We start from the raw sequence: 16,022 nt of genomic DNA, 5'->3' as shown, positions 1-16,022 counted from the left end.
GCTATCTGTAGCATGTTAAGAAAGGCTGCTGGGCAGCCAAGCCTCATGAAATTTGTCACAAGATCTCATTTTCCTCATTGCCAGACGTGATGCTTATAATTGATGTGGAGGCAGCAGTAATTTATTGGCCGTTCGCAATTATCATCCCCTTCTAGCAGGGGGATGTGACTGCAATTTCTAAGTGTGCATCTGTGTTGTCAATGTTTCTGGGAGGGGGGGACGTGACATTGTATCCTATAAATTAAAGGGAAAAACATGTTTGTCCTTAAAGCAGGGTAAGAGTGTGTGTGTGTGGGTGTGTGTGTGTGTGTGCGCCACTTTGCCATGCAGATTAATGATGGGACTCATACCATTAACAAAACGAAGCCTGTAATGTGGCCACGCTCAGCCGAGGTGTCGACTCCAGGATGCACCAGCTGGACTTTCACACACATGGTGGGCGGGGGGAGGCAGCCAGGATCCAGATTGGGATGGGGGGGGTGTTTGCGGAGGTCAGAGAGGGCAGGCCTGAGGGGCAAAGGGGGCTGGTGCCACAAGCTTTTGTCCGCAGCTCCTCCTTATGTCTTTAGGGTTTATTTTCACACAGTAAAAGTGAGGACGGCGGCGGTTGTTAGCATTTTGCAACTGTCTAAAGGTTGAGACATTCACGTGCACGTCGTCCACGTTGGTTTTCAACGCTCAGAAAAGGGAAAGCACCTTGTGTCCAGGGAAGATTGGCTACTCCACAGTGAGAACATGTAGTAAATGGTTCCTTTGTGTGTTGCTCATCCTCCTAATGATTTAAAACGCTGATATTATTCACAAAGACGTTCCATTTATAAACGCTGCTTCAATTAACCTCAGACAGCATCAATGCAGCATTTCAGCCCAGAAAAGAGGCGATTCATGCTGCTTTTTTTGCTTTCGTCAGTATGAAGTCAGCAGGCTACAGTCGCCGTCTGTCAGGCTTCAAATGAAGGCCTGTTGTGTTTGGGATGGTTAACGGACGCCATTGTTTTAGCTGCGCAGGGGCAAAACGGAGCGGAGAGGACCAGCGTCGCACGCCGCACTCCCGGGGTGTTTTTACCATCGCAGAGCAGTGCGGAGTGGCGATCTGGAAAAGGGCGAGGAAGACGAGGGCTGTCCCCAGCAGCCGGTCTGAGCATGCTCTCTTTGTCTCGGGAAATGGAACCTGTTTGTTGTCTCTTCTTTCTCTTTTTTCCCCCTACCTGCATGCCTGTCGAGTGCTGCTGGCAAATTAGACTTTCAAATCAAGAAAGCAGTGGGAGACGAAGACTCTAGGTTTCTCCTTCCCTTTAATAATCATCCCTGTTTACTCTTCGGGGAGTCATCGTTATATATTTCTTTCTTAAATGTACCCTCTAAGTGGGGAGAGTGTCTTTAATAAAGCAAGCAGGCAGAGCGCCATTCCAACATGAGAATTGCACAGGAGAGAATTGAGAGATGGAGGCAATAGAGGAACACTCTAGGAGTTGGGGGGGTGGGGGCGCTGCACCCTCATGCTATTATCTTTATAGCATAGCAAAACATGCTCCAGGCAATCAGCATGAAATTGTTAATTGCTCAGCCCACTTGTGCGTCGCCCAGGGGACAAGGGGCCTTCAGGAGGTCCGCGCCGAGCGAATGAGGGGTGCCCAACTAACTGCCTGCCCGTCTCAGGTCGCTCGCGTAAAACACCGCGCTCGCACCTTCTGCGACCTTCGCAAGATTGCGGCAGGAACCACCAGAGGCGTGTTCCATATAGTCCACTTAAAAAGTACGGCTCGCCGTAATGCAGGATTGAGATGTGGCTCAGAGTGGCGCAGCCTTGGCTTAAACTGCCCCTAACCGGTTCGATCGGGGTTGGTAAAATATAGGCAACTGTGGAAAATAAAGAAAGAAGGAAAGTGCTGTATTTCCCACGCGTGATCCTGAAATGTGATGCGCGGTGGTTAGAGAGGCGAATGTGAAGAGTCTTCAACGCCAGCGTCTCCTCTCGCCCCTCTAAAGTAGCAGTGGGCACCACACACAAGCCCACAAGCAAATGCACCCCCCTCCCACCGTGTCAACGCTTCTGCCACCGTCTCCTAAAAGAAGTGGCCCCAGGTGGGTCTGAGGAGGATCTGAAGGACGCCACCCCTCCTGGAACACGCTCAGTCAGAAAGCAAAGCCCCGCCTTTTCGCGGCTATCAGTTCTGTTCCTTTTGAGGGGGGGCGGGGGGGCGAGCAGGGTTACACGGGGCGTCATATTAATGGGGCCTGTCATGCGCGTTGATCGTCTTATGCATGGAGGAGGATGAGCGCTCGCAAGGTGTTGTCTTCAAATAGGATTTCTGCGAGTGCGACATCCTCGTTGGGCGATATCCCCCCCCGCGCCGCCACTTTCTTAGAGAATGATCTGTTATTAAGCAAATGAAGTGCTGCGGGCCCAACGGTAAATCCCTCCACTTTGTCATGGTGCGCTCTGGGTTATCGCACCGTGCTCCCTCATTCTTTTCTGATTTTTTCTATTCCTTTTTTCTGCTTCCTTGCCGTCGAGCCAGCCGGGGTTTGAACCCGTTTCCCTCTTTTCGCAACACATGTGACACCAGGAAGATTCCGAATCGTAACCAGCGACTCATTTAACAGCCTAATGAAGCAACTTTGTGTTTATGGAACCACTTTTCTTTTCTTTCAGTCCTGTTTCGTCCTGTTTGTTTTACACCCCTGTTTAGGCCCTTTAACCACTCATTTGGCTGCATAATCAATGTGTTAAGCAACGATCTCCATTTAAATAAGAATTAAGAAATCTCCTTAAAAAACAACTTTAAGTTGACGTGAGCGTGATCGAGGAGGGAGGCGGGCTGATTGGGAGGGAGCGGGGTAACCGGTGGGAATGGCAACTGCTAGACAGGAATTGATTGCATTAATTGATATGCCAATATGTAAGCTTGTTACATCCACTATTGCTTAGCATGATGGCTAACAGGTCCTGCTGATCAATGGAACCAATAAAGGCTTCATCCATTAATGAGCAATGTGGTAATTAATGTTATCCCTAAACCAATTACCTCAGGCAGTGCATCAAGAGGAGCAAATAGAGCAACCAGGTTTATCTCTTTTAGACTGTTGGTTGCTTTTTGATGCTCCGCTCTGCTCCGCTCTGCTCTGCTCTGCTCTGCTCTGCGTGGCCACATTTGGAGTTAAAAGCCCACAGACACAAATATGTGATTTCAAACTTTATTCAATAAATTGAAAGGGGATTTTTTTTTAACAGGGGAAAAAAGGCAGTTAATATTGTTTTTAAATCACACAGTGCTGCTTTTCTAGCTGAGGAAGCCAAGACGTCTTATTGCGATGTAATCCAGTTTTCTTCTCTTTAGCTGCCACAGTTGCGCTTCGTCTTCTGCAGCCTGGTTCTAAAACAGAGTCACAGCACAGATGACAGTTATACAACAAACACGTTGCTCCATAACTCCACAGTCGCATAATTATCACACCACAAACTGCATGTTACCATCCCAGTAAGTTCTGAGGGGAAGAATGTGGCTGCGAGGGCGGCGTTTAGCCACAACACCAGGATTGTACTGATAGCATTGAGGAAGATCAAGCAAAAAAAGGCAACCCACACCAAAGTGTCTCTGCTACGCATGGATATCTGAACTTTAGGAAATCTTTAAAACTGGGCTTTCTTTGTTCTAAGTTAGGTAAAGGCCTGTAGTCTTCCTCCTTCTCTTTTCTCATGCTGAAAATCCTCATAGAGCGTTGCATTCTGGGTACAGATAATCGTGTGTTTATAACAATGTTGCCATGAGGAGACGTTGAAGTTCCAACAGGCTCGTCCACGTCCTCCAGGTGTGTCCACGGGGGTCTGGGAGCGTCATCAAACGCTTCATCAAGTTGAAATCCGAAGTCAGCAATGCCGCTTTTGTCTCTTAAAGATGGTAAAGGGGGGCGGGGAATGCAAATCAGTGTCAGAACAACAGCGAGTGACCTTGTGGACACACTGGAAAGAACAGATGGAAAAATACATCTAAAGCCAAAGCAAAGCGAGTCCTTCGCGGACTCGACCGTAAAGTCAGCAAGAAGTCTCCACTTCTAAATCACAACAAAAGGGCTGGAAATTCTTTGTATGTGAGAAGAATGAGACGTGACCTTGTCTGAGAGGGCTGCTGTGAACATGGTCAAGAAAGGGGGGGGGGATGGCAACAAAGATCTGCATATTTGTCTGACGCGTCTCTGCAGAACCAGAATAAATTAAACACGCTAAAGAACAGAAACACAACCGAGTGTGAGATAATGACTTATTAGTTGGGACGAGCCCTTCAGAACAAAATCTAGTTTATTTAACGGCCGTTGCAGGAGTGCGGAAAGGCCCATCTGTCTCTCCGCCTATTATCTGCGTCCTTAATCGAGACTTACAGCAGGGCGCTAAATAAACAGTAAGTAAGTTGTCTTGGGCGGAGGAACGTCAATGCCTGCAACTTGTGCCGGCCTTTGCTCTGAACAGTTCTGTATTGACCTCCCAGGACCCCCCGAGAGTTCCCTAATTGAAAATTAATATTGAATCAATGCTGCGGGCCATTTGCATATTGATTATAAGCATCCAGGAAGGCAGCGAGTATGTCCGGGATCAATAGGGCCCTTCTGCAGCGGGCCCAGTGCACTCCATCACATGGCAGCTGCCTGCTCCTGAGGTTAATGACTGCTGCTCGTTAAGGAGCGCTTGTCAGGTGGGTTTCGAGCCGCAGGGTCTTTCTGCTCAACGCTGGCGGCAGGTGAGCGGCAGCGGGGGGGGCGGAGCAGGAGGCGCAGATGGACGCACGCCAGGCGGAGCCACTCCGTAGATTTTAAGCAACACCACCAGACTTGACCTCTGCTTCTCTTCCCTTCCTTTTTTTCATTCATCAATGTTTTTTTTGGGGGGGGGGGGTCTGTGTAGGCCAGTAGCAGTGAACTCTGGCCAGTGTGAATAATATGCTGCAAAAACGTGTTTGTGCGGTGCAAGAGAGGATAAAGACGAGAGGCTGATCAGAGATACTACCGACTGTTTCCAGCCCCTGAGGGGAGTGAAAACAATATTAGGTAGATCAGAGGGGCCCTTTAAAATTTGAAGTGAAACTTTCACAGTGTTTGGATACAAAGGTGAAGACTCTCTCTGCTTTAAAACGCTGATTAGCATTCAGCACATACATTCTGCCCCCCCCCCATAGCTTCCACATGTTGCAGAGATGTAAGAGGCAGAGCCAGAGGAGAAAAGGCTGGAGGGGAAGACAGTGAAGTGAAAAGGTTAGGCGAGGGAGAGGAGGATGAAGGAAGAGGCCGCTGTAACTGGTAACCTCGGCGCGGAATCCCACCGAAGCCGGACCGCCTGGTTTCGTGGCGGCGGTGAACCCTGGGTAAAATAATGGAGCGCTGTAAAACTCCGAGCCCACGGGAGCCGGCGGACCCCGTGTGAAGCGCATGTGAGGGGAGAGCGGCCCGCGGAAGGTGAGGTGCTGAATTAATGCCTCTGTGTCCGCTCGCCGCTGCGCACGCTCCGAGAGAGGGGGTCCGCCAGCTGAGGATGGAGCGCCGCGCCCGGAGAACCAGGCTGCATCTGATTGCTTCATTACAGGCCCTTTCATTGACTTGGTTGCACTGAACTGATGAACTGAGGCAGTGGACAAGAGCACATAATAGGAAGAAATGAATTCTTATCACAGCCTCCTCAGGAGGCAGCCGGTCCCGGCTGGAGCCCACAGAGGCCGCGGCTGAATAACCAGAGGGGGCTGTTTGTGGGTCCGTGCGCCAGCCTGGAGCGATGGAGACGAGAGCTTTAGGGTCGGAACACGGGGGAGGAAGGATGGATGGGCAGGGCCCTGTTACCAGGCAGCTGCCGTTCATGGTTACTTGGATGATTTTCTTTCTCCCGGTGACTCAAATATCTGCTTAATTGTTTATTCTAGTGTCGCTCCAGAGATTTAGGCCCCGTCGCAGCAGCAAAGAGGAATAATTAATCCTGGCGCTCTCACCCCTGACTCGCCACCCCTGCCTGCCGAGGGAGACGCGGGACAACAGTGTCGGCGTGTACTGAAAACAAACACCGGCCCAGCTGCACGTGCACAGCCGGCGCCGAGCGGCGAGTCCCAAACAGGCAGACTTTATTTCGGATTATAAACGAGGCGATGGTGTGAACCTTTGACCCCTCTCCTCGCTGCTCTCACCTGAACGGATCCCCACTGGAATCCACCAGCGTTGGGAATGTCTCTTTAATCCCACCACTTCCCTGTTGTAAACAGGAAGAGGTTTTAGGGTTTTTTTTACAGTTTTGCTAATTCCTGAGTATCGGTTGCTTATTTTCAGGCTTCCATTGATTCCAGATCTGGGTTATCTTAATGAGCTGGCCCTCCGATGAGCCACATCATCAGATTTTCATTTTTTACCTCCTTGCCTCGTTCTTCCGCTCCGTCTCTGCTGAGCCAAAGATAACGGAGGAGCGGCGTTTGACTGGAATCACTCCGTCTTCCTCTGGAAAGCAGCGCAGCGGGCAGCGTGGACCCGCCCCTCCAGGAGCCCCCCCCCAGCCTCCTTTCCCCTGCGTTATTCACGAGTGGATACGCGAGGTTTAAAACGAGGTTTTTATTTACCAATCAGGCTTGTAATATCCGAAAATCCCCATCAAAATCAGGACGGCACGTGCATTGTCAGCCGTTATTGAGGGGCAATTTCAGATCTCAGGTAAACCGAGAAGCCTCCGAGCAATTTGATATGATTAGACTGAGAATAATGCAGACTGGATATACCACTGAGAGTTGAAGCATAACTAGTTTAAATGATGGCAGAGCTTTCCCGCGCCATCCCATCATCTGACTCAGGATCTGTTTTGCAATTAAGGACGCGGGGTTTGTGCATAATTAAATAAATAAATAATGCCGGGCTGAATTATGTGATAATAAATTAATACATTACAAGAAGCAAATAAAGAAGCGGCTAATTGCGCGCGCCAAGCCTTTTCATTAGCACTTTTGAGTGGAAATTTCATTATATGCATCACAAGCAGCACTGCCGGATGGAATCTAGTTTTTAAAGTATGTAAATAAGAATTAGGTATTATGTTGGGGAAGCAATCAGAGTCATAACGCTGCATCTTAATAACATTAGAACTGCGTCATCTGGTTCAGATGTCGGTTTCATTGCTTCGCAGGGAGAATGTGGACGGTGAAACACCACAGAACGCAGAAAAGGGTGCTGGGAAAACGGGCTCAGCCTTCTTAAATATCACAGCGAGCTCTGTGGTCCCAGCTCACAGAGCTAATATTCCAATTCCCTTCATTTAAAATGTGTCCCAAGCTTCAGACGCCCACTCCGGTTTGTTTCTCCATATCAATTAGTGGGAGCAAAACCCAAACTTTGTCAAATGCATCTCTAATAATTGCTCTTCACATTTGTCTGATTATTTTGTACATAATTACAGAGGAAAACAACCTGCCCATTAAGAATTTAATGGCAGCAATATAGAAAGCAATTACCATTACTTTGCTACTCGCAGTGAAAATAAAGATTTCTCTAAATTAAAAGGATCCTCCGACTTCTGCTACGGCTAATTGTGTGCAGACATCTGGTTTTACATCATTTGGAAGGGCTAAATGCTGACCAGTTAGGAAGGGCTCTGCTTGATGTGTGTTTTCGGGGCCACTCTGCTGCCGGAGAGTCTGATAGCTTTTGAATTATTTATTCATCAGGCAACTGGACGTTAGTCACGCCAACCTAGGCCCCGCAGCGGATGTCTGGCGACATTCCCCTCCAACAGTAGCCATCAGCAGACTGAGGAAAGGGTGCTAATGAGCAGGGCGCAGAGGTTTCCTTCCCCAGACCCGCAGCTCCACGCCACTCCAGGACGCACTAGAGATTTACAAAGATCTGCGTGCAGAACTTTTAATTAGCGGGGCGGGCGTGAATTAGGTTAGAAAATGGAAAAGTTTTTTTAAAGAAAGGAATAGGAACAGCCACCCGTTTTCCTATTAAGGAGAAATGTCAAGCGCGGTGGCGAGGCAATAGTCTGTGTGCATCCCTTTGTTGTCCTCCGTGACATTGAAGGCTAATTTTTCATGGTTATTTGAACTGGAAAATGAAAGAGAGGTTTGCGATTATTTCCTATAAATGACAACACAATTGCATTACGCTTCAGTACAAACACAGAGAGGATATTGCCTTTTCATATTTCATGTGAAAGTAATGGATGAGCTATGCAAAGAGGAGCAGAAAGAAAAGACAAATGGCGAAGGAAAGCTCCCGTGTTTGATTTGTATTAGAAACCCAATGGATAGAGGTAGCGGGAGTTTTTTCCAATAAGTGCACTCTAGTGGATGTTTTTAAGTGTCTGAGCAGCGTAATCATTGGATTTCTTTAGCAATTAGCTATGAGCAACCAGCCGAGGTGGTTCTCAGAAGAAATGTTGCCCGGTGCTGTAAGCTGTGCTACCACAGAGCTCCTCTATCCATCTATCCCACAGTGCAGCGCATCTCTGTAATCAATACCAATAGGTGCAATAAATAAACACAGCCAAGCCCGCCAACCTCCACCCCTCCTCTGAACTCTCTGAAAACATCTGAACTTAGAAGGCCATCCAACTTTAGAAGGCAAACACATCGATGATTTTATATTTGAAATGAAATTGATTAGCCAAATTGGTATTCATAACCTTGTCATATTCTGTTTTATCCGGGCGTATGCTTTCATAAACAAACAGCCATTCAGGCCCTGGGCTGCACACACACACACACACACACACACACAGGGAGGGAGGGAGGCTGGATGACCGTCGAGGAGCACCAGCCCACCGCCATGGAGCGCGCTGGTGTTTGTGGGCTTTTAAGTTTGGAGAGATGGGAGGGAAGCCTGCGCCGGCTGGACTCATGTAAATAGGACCCGCGTGGGAGCCGCGAGTCCGACTCCCAACACGCGCCGAACCAGGCGCTACATACATCCAGCCATGGCAACATTGATTTTCTGAGCTAATACCTCCACAGAACAGTCCACAGGCAGATGGATGCACTACAAAGATATGCAAATGGGGCGTTCGATAAAGCGACGAGCAGAGATCTTCTTCAGACGGTGGTCTGAAAGCGCAGATAAACACATAAGTACCTGTTAATGGAGCGACACGTACGGACGCGCAGACCTGTGCAAACACGCCACCGTCTGCTTCGGACCTGGAAAATGGGAATAACACAACTTCATGTGAGAGGGGACCACTTCAGTCGGGGGGAATCCAGGGGTTTTCTAACGGGAACCAGCTGTAGTTTTAATTTTTAAGAAATAATCCATTCTTGTGTATTTGCACGATGAGAGTGCGCATGTATATCATGTGGAATAAGAGAAGAAACTCTGGGTGAAATTATGTTCGCTGTTGTTATTAGTCAGATATGAAACAAAAGCTTGTGGGTGTGTGTCATATATAATGGATGGGGGCTGTCTTGTTAGGCCCAGCAGGCTGCATGTGGCTGCGTCTCTGCGGAGAGACGCTCTGAAGCTGCCGTACCTGGTAATTAAAGAGGGTTTGTGGCAAAAGCCAAACATCAAGAGAAATGAGCTCCAAACAAAAAAGCTGTGACAGTTTCAGGTTATGTGATTTCTGCCCCCCCCCCCCTCCATCCATTTTTAATTATTTATTTATTCCCAAATGAAAAATCAATACGTTTTCTGGGTTATACATGTATGGAGTTCTAGAGAGAGGGGGCAGGGGGGCTAAGGTCACATACTGGAGTGGTGGTGTTGGGGGGGGGGGGCGGGGGGTGTCTCCCGTTCGTCTGTCATAACTGTTCCATCGCATTTTCCAACCCACTGGTGAATATTTCTGAGTTGATGTGATTGCCCTCCATGGCAACGCCAACACGCCCCCCCCCCCCCCCCCCCCTCCCCCATCTCTCTCACCCCATCAGCCACCTCCACACGCAGTCCGGCCCTCCCCGACCACTTCGGCCCCCGTGAATAGGTACACGAGAAGGCTGGAGGAGAAAGTAGTTGGAAGGAAACAGATGCATTATAAAAAGAGGTTAATTTAAGAGGAGACAACAGCAGGCATTTATGCTGCTGGGGAGGGAGGGAGGGGGGAGCAGTGGGGGGGTGAAGAGTGACTCTTTGTGCAGGACAATATCCCTCGGGCAGTGTAGATGGATGGAAGAGCACTGCTTAGTGATGTTTTTGCCCCCCCCACTCACCAGCTCATAGCAGAGAAAAGTACAGCCTGCATCTTCCATTGTGGACGTAATATGTGTTAGTGAGTGGCCATCATGCTGGACATTCAGAGACGTCCCATTTGTGTGTGTGTGTGCGTGTGTGTCTGTGGGGGGGGGTAGCTGGGGCAGAAGAGTGAGCAGTCCCCGATGCTCACTCCCTGTGTAGCCACATTAACCTAGATCCTCTTCTCCTTCATCACGCAGCACAAAGAGAAGAAAAGGGAGAAGTAGAGCAGCTTTATCCACTTTATTTGTAATGTATCTAAAGATGCCATTAGTATGAGCAGCATGTGTAATTGCCCTGATTTCCCGTGGGGGGGGGCACCAGGGGATTGTTTTAATACATCGCGCCGCTTAGTAACCCGAACGACTGATCTCTGGTCGCTGTGACACGGTCGCCGTCCTCTAAAATAACCCGCCGCCCTGAAATGAGGGGGTAATATTTAGGTCTGAACCTGATTTTCTGAGCTGGGCCTGAAGGGGGGGGCCTGTCTGATTTCCTCGCTGTTTTAAAGCTTCGTTTTCTTCTGGTGGTTATGAGCTGCCCTCGGCCCGGCACCTTTCTCCCGTCTGTCTCCTGCGCCTCCTCCTCTGCTTTTACCCCCCTCCCCCCCCCCTCCCCTCCTCGCACCCTCGGCCTCAAGGAGACACAAAGTATTCATTCACATTTAGATCCTGAGGTCAGAGCAGGGCCAGCAGGGAGAAGCCGGCGTGTGTGTGTGTCCCCCCCGTCGACAGGTCAGGAATCTAACATGTAACATGCTCCTCTGAGGTAGCCTGCCCTTTGTTTGTTTGTTTGTTTGTTTGTTTTTCTTGCTATGAGAACACATGTGGGGAGGGGTTAAGATAGGGCACTGTTTAAGGGCGTTGAGTTTTAGCATGTAGCATGCTAGCAGCACCACCACCTCATGACTGCCTTGGGAATGATCCTCGTTAGCAGGTGACGAAAGCAGACCTTGACTCAGGTCGGCGCCGGTCGGCTGCAGTGGCCGGTGCTGCGGCCGGTGCTGCGGTCGGTGCTGCGGTCGGTGCTGCGGTCGGTGCTGCGGTCGGTGCTGTGGCGGTGCTGCGGTCGGTGCTGCGGTCGGTGCTGCGGTCGGCTGCAGTGGCCGGTGCTGCGGTCGGTGCTGTGGTTAACCGTTATTCACAAGCATGAGCCGCGCTCGACGTGGGCGTGCTCTCCTCACCGCGGTTTGTTGGAAGGTAGCTTCTGCGAAGAGGCTGGGGGGTGTCCCCTTTGGATTGTGCTTTTAATGGGGGGTCTCGCTTGGGGTGGGGGGGTGCAGGGGTGCTGATATGAGGAGCGGACAATGCATGAAAGCCCTCAGCATGGGTCCTGTGTCTCATTGTCCTGCGGTCCCCTCCTGTCACTTTCATTTTGCACTCTGGTCCAGAGTCAGGCAACTTTGATACACGAAAAGGGTGCGAGGGATGAGGTGTGTGTGTGTGTGTGTGTGTGTGTGTTTGAAAGAAAAAGTAGGGGAGAAAGATAGTCTGTGAAGTGTGAAATAAGATTGCTTTTTATCCGACAGTGCAGCATTAAAGGAAAGGAAGCTGTCCGGCCCTGGATAACGCAGGGAGGCGCACCTCTCTGCTTTCCAGGACCATCCAGTGACACCTGGCTAAAATGATAACAACAGCCTCAATTATCATAATGGGAGTAATGAGAGCCGAGACAGACGGCTCCAGACAGCCGCAGAGCTCAACCCCGCGTTCCCAGAGCCGGGCAAGAGGCAGAGACTCGCGTCAGCCCCCCGGGCCGGTTCTCCGGTTCTCCAGAAAAAGCCGAGAGAGATAGACAAGAGCATTAAAACACTGTATACACCGCAAAGAGATCAGTCAGTCACAGGCTGTTTGAGCAACGCCGGAGCCTTTCTCTCAGGTAGGACTGGAATTCGGCGTTTAAAGGAAGGCAGTGATCATCATAGCCGTGGATTCCGGCGAGGCAGAGGATGGAGGAGGAGCCTGACCTAGTGAAAGATATCCAGAGTGACTATTATTACTTGCTGCTGCTTTTCTCTACAGTCTGGGAAGGAATACTGGAAAGTGCAGTGGTTACCATCAATTATTTATCAGGCCGTTTGTGCTTGTCAGTCTGATTAGCATTAGAGTAATCACTGCTCTTCAGGGAAGGAAGGCCGCTCTCCCTCTCATCTGAAGGTAATCTCGCCCGTTTCAGTGTCTCATCTTCACCGGACGCCTCTTGCATAGCATCTGCTTTTGTCATCCACATATTTCTTCCTTTTACCCCCCCCCCCCCCCCCCCCTTGCCTGTGTGTGTATCTGTCTGCAGCCTCCCCTTCCCTCCTCCTCCTCCCCCACCCCGCTCATTAATGTGCATGAGCAAGTTGCTCTCTCCCTGCTTGTATAGAGTGACACCTATGGGCCCGATTTCGCCACTGCACCCAGACGAAAGAGCAGGAGGGAAGCACGCTGATAGTGTGTGTGTGTATCTGTGTGTGTGTGGGGGGGGTGGGGGGCAGAGAGCCCATGGACTGTCCCCACTGAGTGAACGGTGGAGCAAAGCTGATATTTATATGCTCAGAACAAATGAGTGTAATCCGTGTGTCGGCAATGAGCTTATTCAGCTCGCATGATTAGATTAATGGAACTGTTTCATATCATTGTATTAGGACGGTTAATGAATACAATTAATTAGACGACAACCTTCAGGCTATTGTCCTTTACATCTCTCAGATTTGGGTTAGAAATGGCCTGCTGCCATAGCTTTGAGTGTTTCTCCTCATCTGTTTTCAGAGTTAATCTACGGCTGCAGTTTCAGTGTCTCTTCCATTTGCATCCTCCTCTTAGGCCACTCGTGACCTTTCGTTAATTATGGTCAGCCCGGCTTTAATCATTCTGCAATACCAGCGAAGAAGAGAACAGGGATTGGCACAGCCCTCTGCCACATGGAACTGAATGCCTGCATATATCATGGCCCCACGGAGCCACGTGTGATAAAAGCGTTGCCTCGATGAAAGTTCTAAATCGGGAGGTGTGTGAAGGAGTAAAGAGGCGTCGATGTAACGCGGAAGAGCTTTCCAGTGTTGGCTGCCATCTGCGCGTCACAGCCGAGGTGGAGCACACAGTGCGCATTAACGTGGAGGTGGAGAATTAGTCTCACTACACGTGTCGGCGTGGCTATAAGGAACGGCGCCTTGCCCCGTTTTTTTTAAAGGTGAAAAAATTTACCTGGGGATTATTTTGTAATCTGAGCACCTATACGGCTCCACCGAGTCCTAATTCTCCCAGAGTTGGGGAGATTTAAGCAGGCAGGTGTTAGCTGGGATTTTCGGGCTCCACGGGAGTTCTTTGGTTTTCCCGGGCGGGATGGGCCGTTACCATGGATACAAAACAGACACATGTTTGAAAAGGACAACATATTCAGAGGTGTGAGATCCTGTGAGCACCGGATCCTGTCGGAGTCGGTCGGGGAGGATGGTCGACACTTGGGATCAGCATTCCGCGTCCACGTGTAATAACACAATCAGCCGTGGTGTCAGCGGCCAGACAACAGAACAGTGTTTGAAGTCGGCGCAGCTTTTCGTTAGCATTAACGATGCTCCGTTTTTCAACACTTACCAGAGTCATCAGGGGACAAACGGCTGGCGTGGAGCAGAGGGCTCCACCAGCGAGCTCCGCGCGCATCCCTACTCATAAAACAACAGGAATCGCTTACACGACACGGCAGCCGCCCATAACTGATGGAATAATACAGCGTCATAAAAGTGGTTTTGGCAGGAAGGTGGCGGCGCAGCAGGCCAAGACCCGATGGGCGCCGACTGCAGGGCCGGGACGCTTCAGTCGCTGTTGCGGCGCTGTCAATACGTCAATAGCTGCTAGCGCGGAGGCCCAGACGCGAAAGCATTTTCAAAAGAGCGTTTAAGTACATTTGCCGAGAATTAGCTGACGTGTGTAATAACTGATCGGGCCCATCGACTGCGGCCTAGTTTGCTGTCGTCGGATCGATGCCTTCGCATGCGGACGGCACTTTTGAATAAACTTAACCGGCGTCGGGAATGTTCAGAGGCCGGCGGAGGGGAATAAAAGGAGATCGATGCCGGGGGGGTTATCAACTGTTCCTGCGGTCTTTTCTTCACCTTTTAAATAAAATCCCATGAATTTATTGTGTTTTAATGCAATTGTCATTTAAAATAATTATTACCAATAATAATAATAACAATAATGGAATATTATTCTAATACAAATGGATGGGATGGTGAATATCACACAACCAGGGACAAAAAGCAGATTCTGTCTTCTTTGTCTGCTAGCCTTGCAACTCTGTGTCAGCAAATATAATTGTTGCGAGCTCCTATAGAAAAAAAACGCCACTGTCCCTTTAAGTGCTTCCACCAATTCTGATGGTGTGGCCATTTACATATCTCGTCCTCCCTCCCCCTTCAGGAGAGCTGAGTGAGGATGTGGAGGCTGCCAGTGAGACCACCACAGACCAGGAGGACCAAACCAAAGACAGAGAAAGTGGGGGGGAGAAGGAGCTCACCAAAGGGACAGGTAAGGCAGAGCTTCACGCACATTTGGGGTTGACTACCACAGGGGACGCACGGCCCCCGCACCTGAACGGTGCTTTGGTCTGATAATCATATTTTGAGACATTTTAATCATGAAAACACTCTTAATTTCCCTCCACTGCTGCTACACATCCAGGCCACAGGCTGGCTGGACGTTCCATCCCATCAGATGAACTTTTGCAGGTCATGTGACCCAGGTTTTGCATCTGCTCAGCGAAGAGAGGGGGGTGTACGGGTCATTCTAACTGAGCCGTGTGTGCGTGCGTGCGTGTGTGCGTGCGTGTGTGTGTGTGTGTGTGTGCAGGGCCTCAACCTTGTTGTACACCCAGTGGAACACACGCAGCGCTTACCTGCGTTTGTGTTCAGTTGTAGCCTTCAGTGACAGGTGTAGCAGAGGGGCGGGGCTCTGCTAAAGGGGCGGGGCTTTAAATCTGGAGCCTCTCTGGAGGGGGAGGGCTCCCTCTGGAATAGCGGTTCAGGCACTATTGGAAGCGTTCTGGGGTTAAACCCGCATGTGTTTTGAATTCAGGCATTGTTTTACTACACGTTACATCTTCAGCCGTTTGTGGATTTTCTTTGTCTGCTTGATGGGCCCGGTTTTTTTTTAACCGCAGTTACGACATCAAAGGCAGAAAAATGAAAAATCCTGCACACATGTTGGCCCCCGCACTCCTGTCTGGAAGTCACTCTGCTTTTACCAAAAGCATGTTTGCAATTAAAGATGGCAGCTGAGGGTTGAACACCACCGCCGGGGCGTCTCCGTGGAAGTGGCGGATGGTGCGTGAAGGCTCGGTTTACATTCGACCACCTTAATGTCGAATGTCCCTGCATCTTATTTTATGTTGGTTTACTGATTATATTCTAAACATCGGTGTTAATGAAACCTATATTCCGCCCGTCTCTGCGCCACGCTCCGTATTTACTCCGCCTGATTCCGAATAACACGGAGCCCCGAGAAAGATGCTTCTCACTTGTCTTTCTTCTTGTGTTACTGCCGGATGTTTTGCTTTACATGCTAGTCAGGTTAAAAGCTGGAAAACAATCCAGACCTTTTGCATATAAGTTTTTTTTTTCTTTTTCTCACAAAGTCTGGAAAAAAGGGGAAAACTTCATCCCGGTGTTTGGAGGCAGCCTTTGTAAAAAATGTCTTTGATATCCCAACTTCTATTTTAAATGAGGCTGAGTTGTTTGTGCTCTTTGAGAGGGGCGACACTCTTCTTTGATGGGGGGAATAATGATATGCATGCCTGACTGAATATGGCTAAAAGTGTGTTTTAGCACATCAAAATAAAGCACTTTAAAAAGCATTAAA

At 49.5% G+C, this 16,022-nt stretch overlaps 1 protein-coding gene across 8 annotated transcripts in view; it reads left to right on the top strand.

Annotated features, from left to right (window-relative positions):
- Positions 1-16,022, top strand: part of zfhx3b (zinc finger homeobox 3b) — a 229,888-nt gene that overhangs the window by 193,676 nt on the left and 20,190 nt on the right. For 7 of the 8 annotated variants that reach the window (XM_057025267.1, XM_057025265.1, XM_057025271.1 and 4 more), the window contains one exon: positions 14,586-14,693. The exons of the other annotated variant lie outside the window; for it this stretch is intronic. In XM_057025267.1, the coding sequence (XP_056881247.1) occupies positions 14,586-14,693 (108 nt within the window). The remainder of the gene's footprint in view (positions 1-14,585; positions 14,694-16,022) is intronic. 8 annotated transcript variants of the gene reach the window in all.

The sequence above is a fragment of the Takifugu flavidus genome, chromosome 2 (assembly GCF_003711565.1).
Source record: "Takifugu flavidus isolate HTHZ2018 chromosome 2, ASM371156v2, whole genome shotgun sequence".
NCBI lineage: Eukaryota > Metazoa > Chordata > Actinopteri > Tetraodontiformes > Tetraodontidae > Takifugu > Takifugu flavidus.
This window is presented reverse-complemented; position numbering and strand designations above follow the sequence as displayed.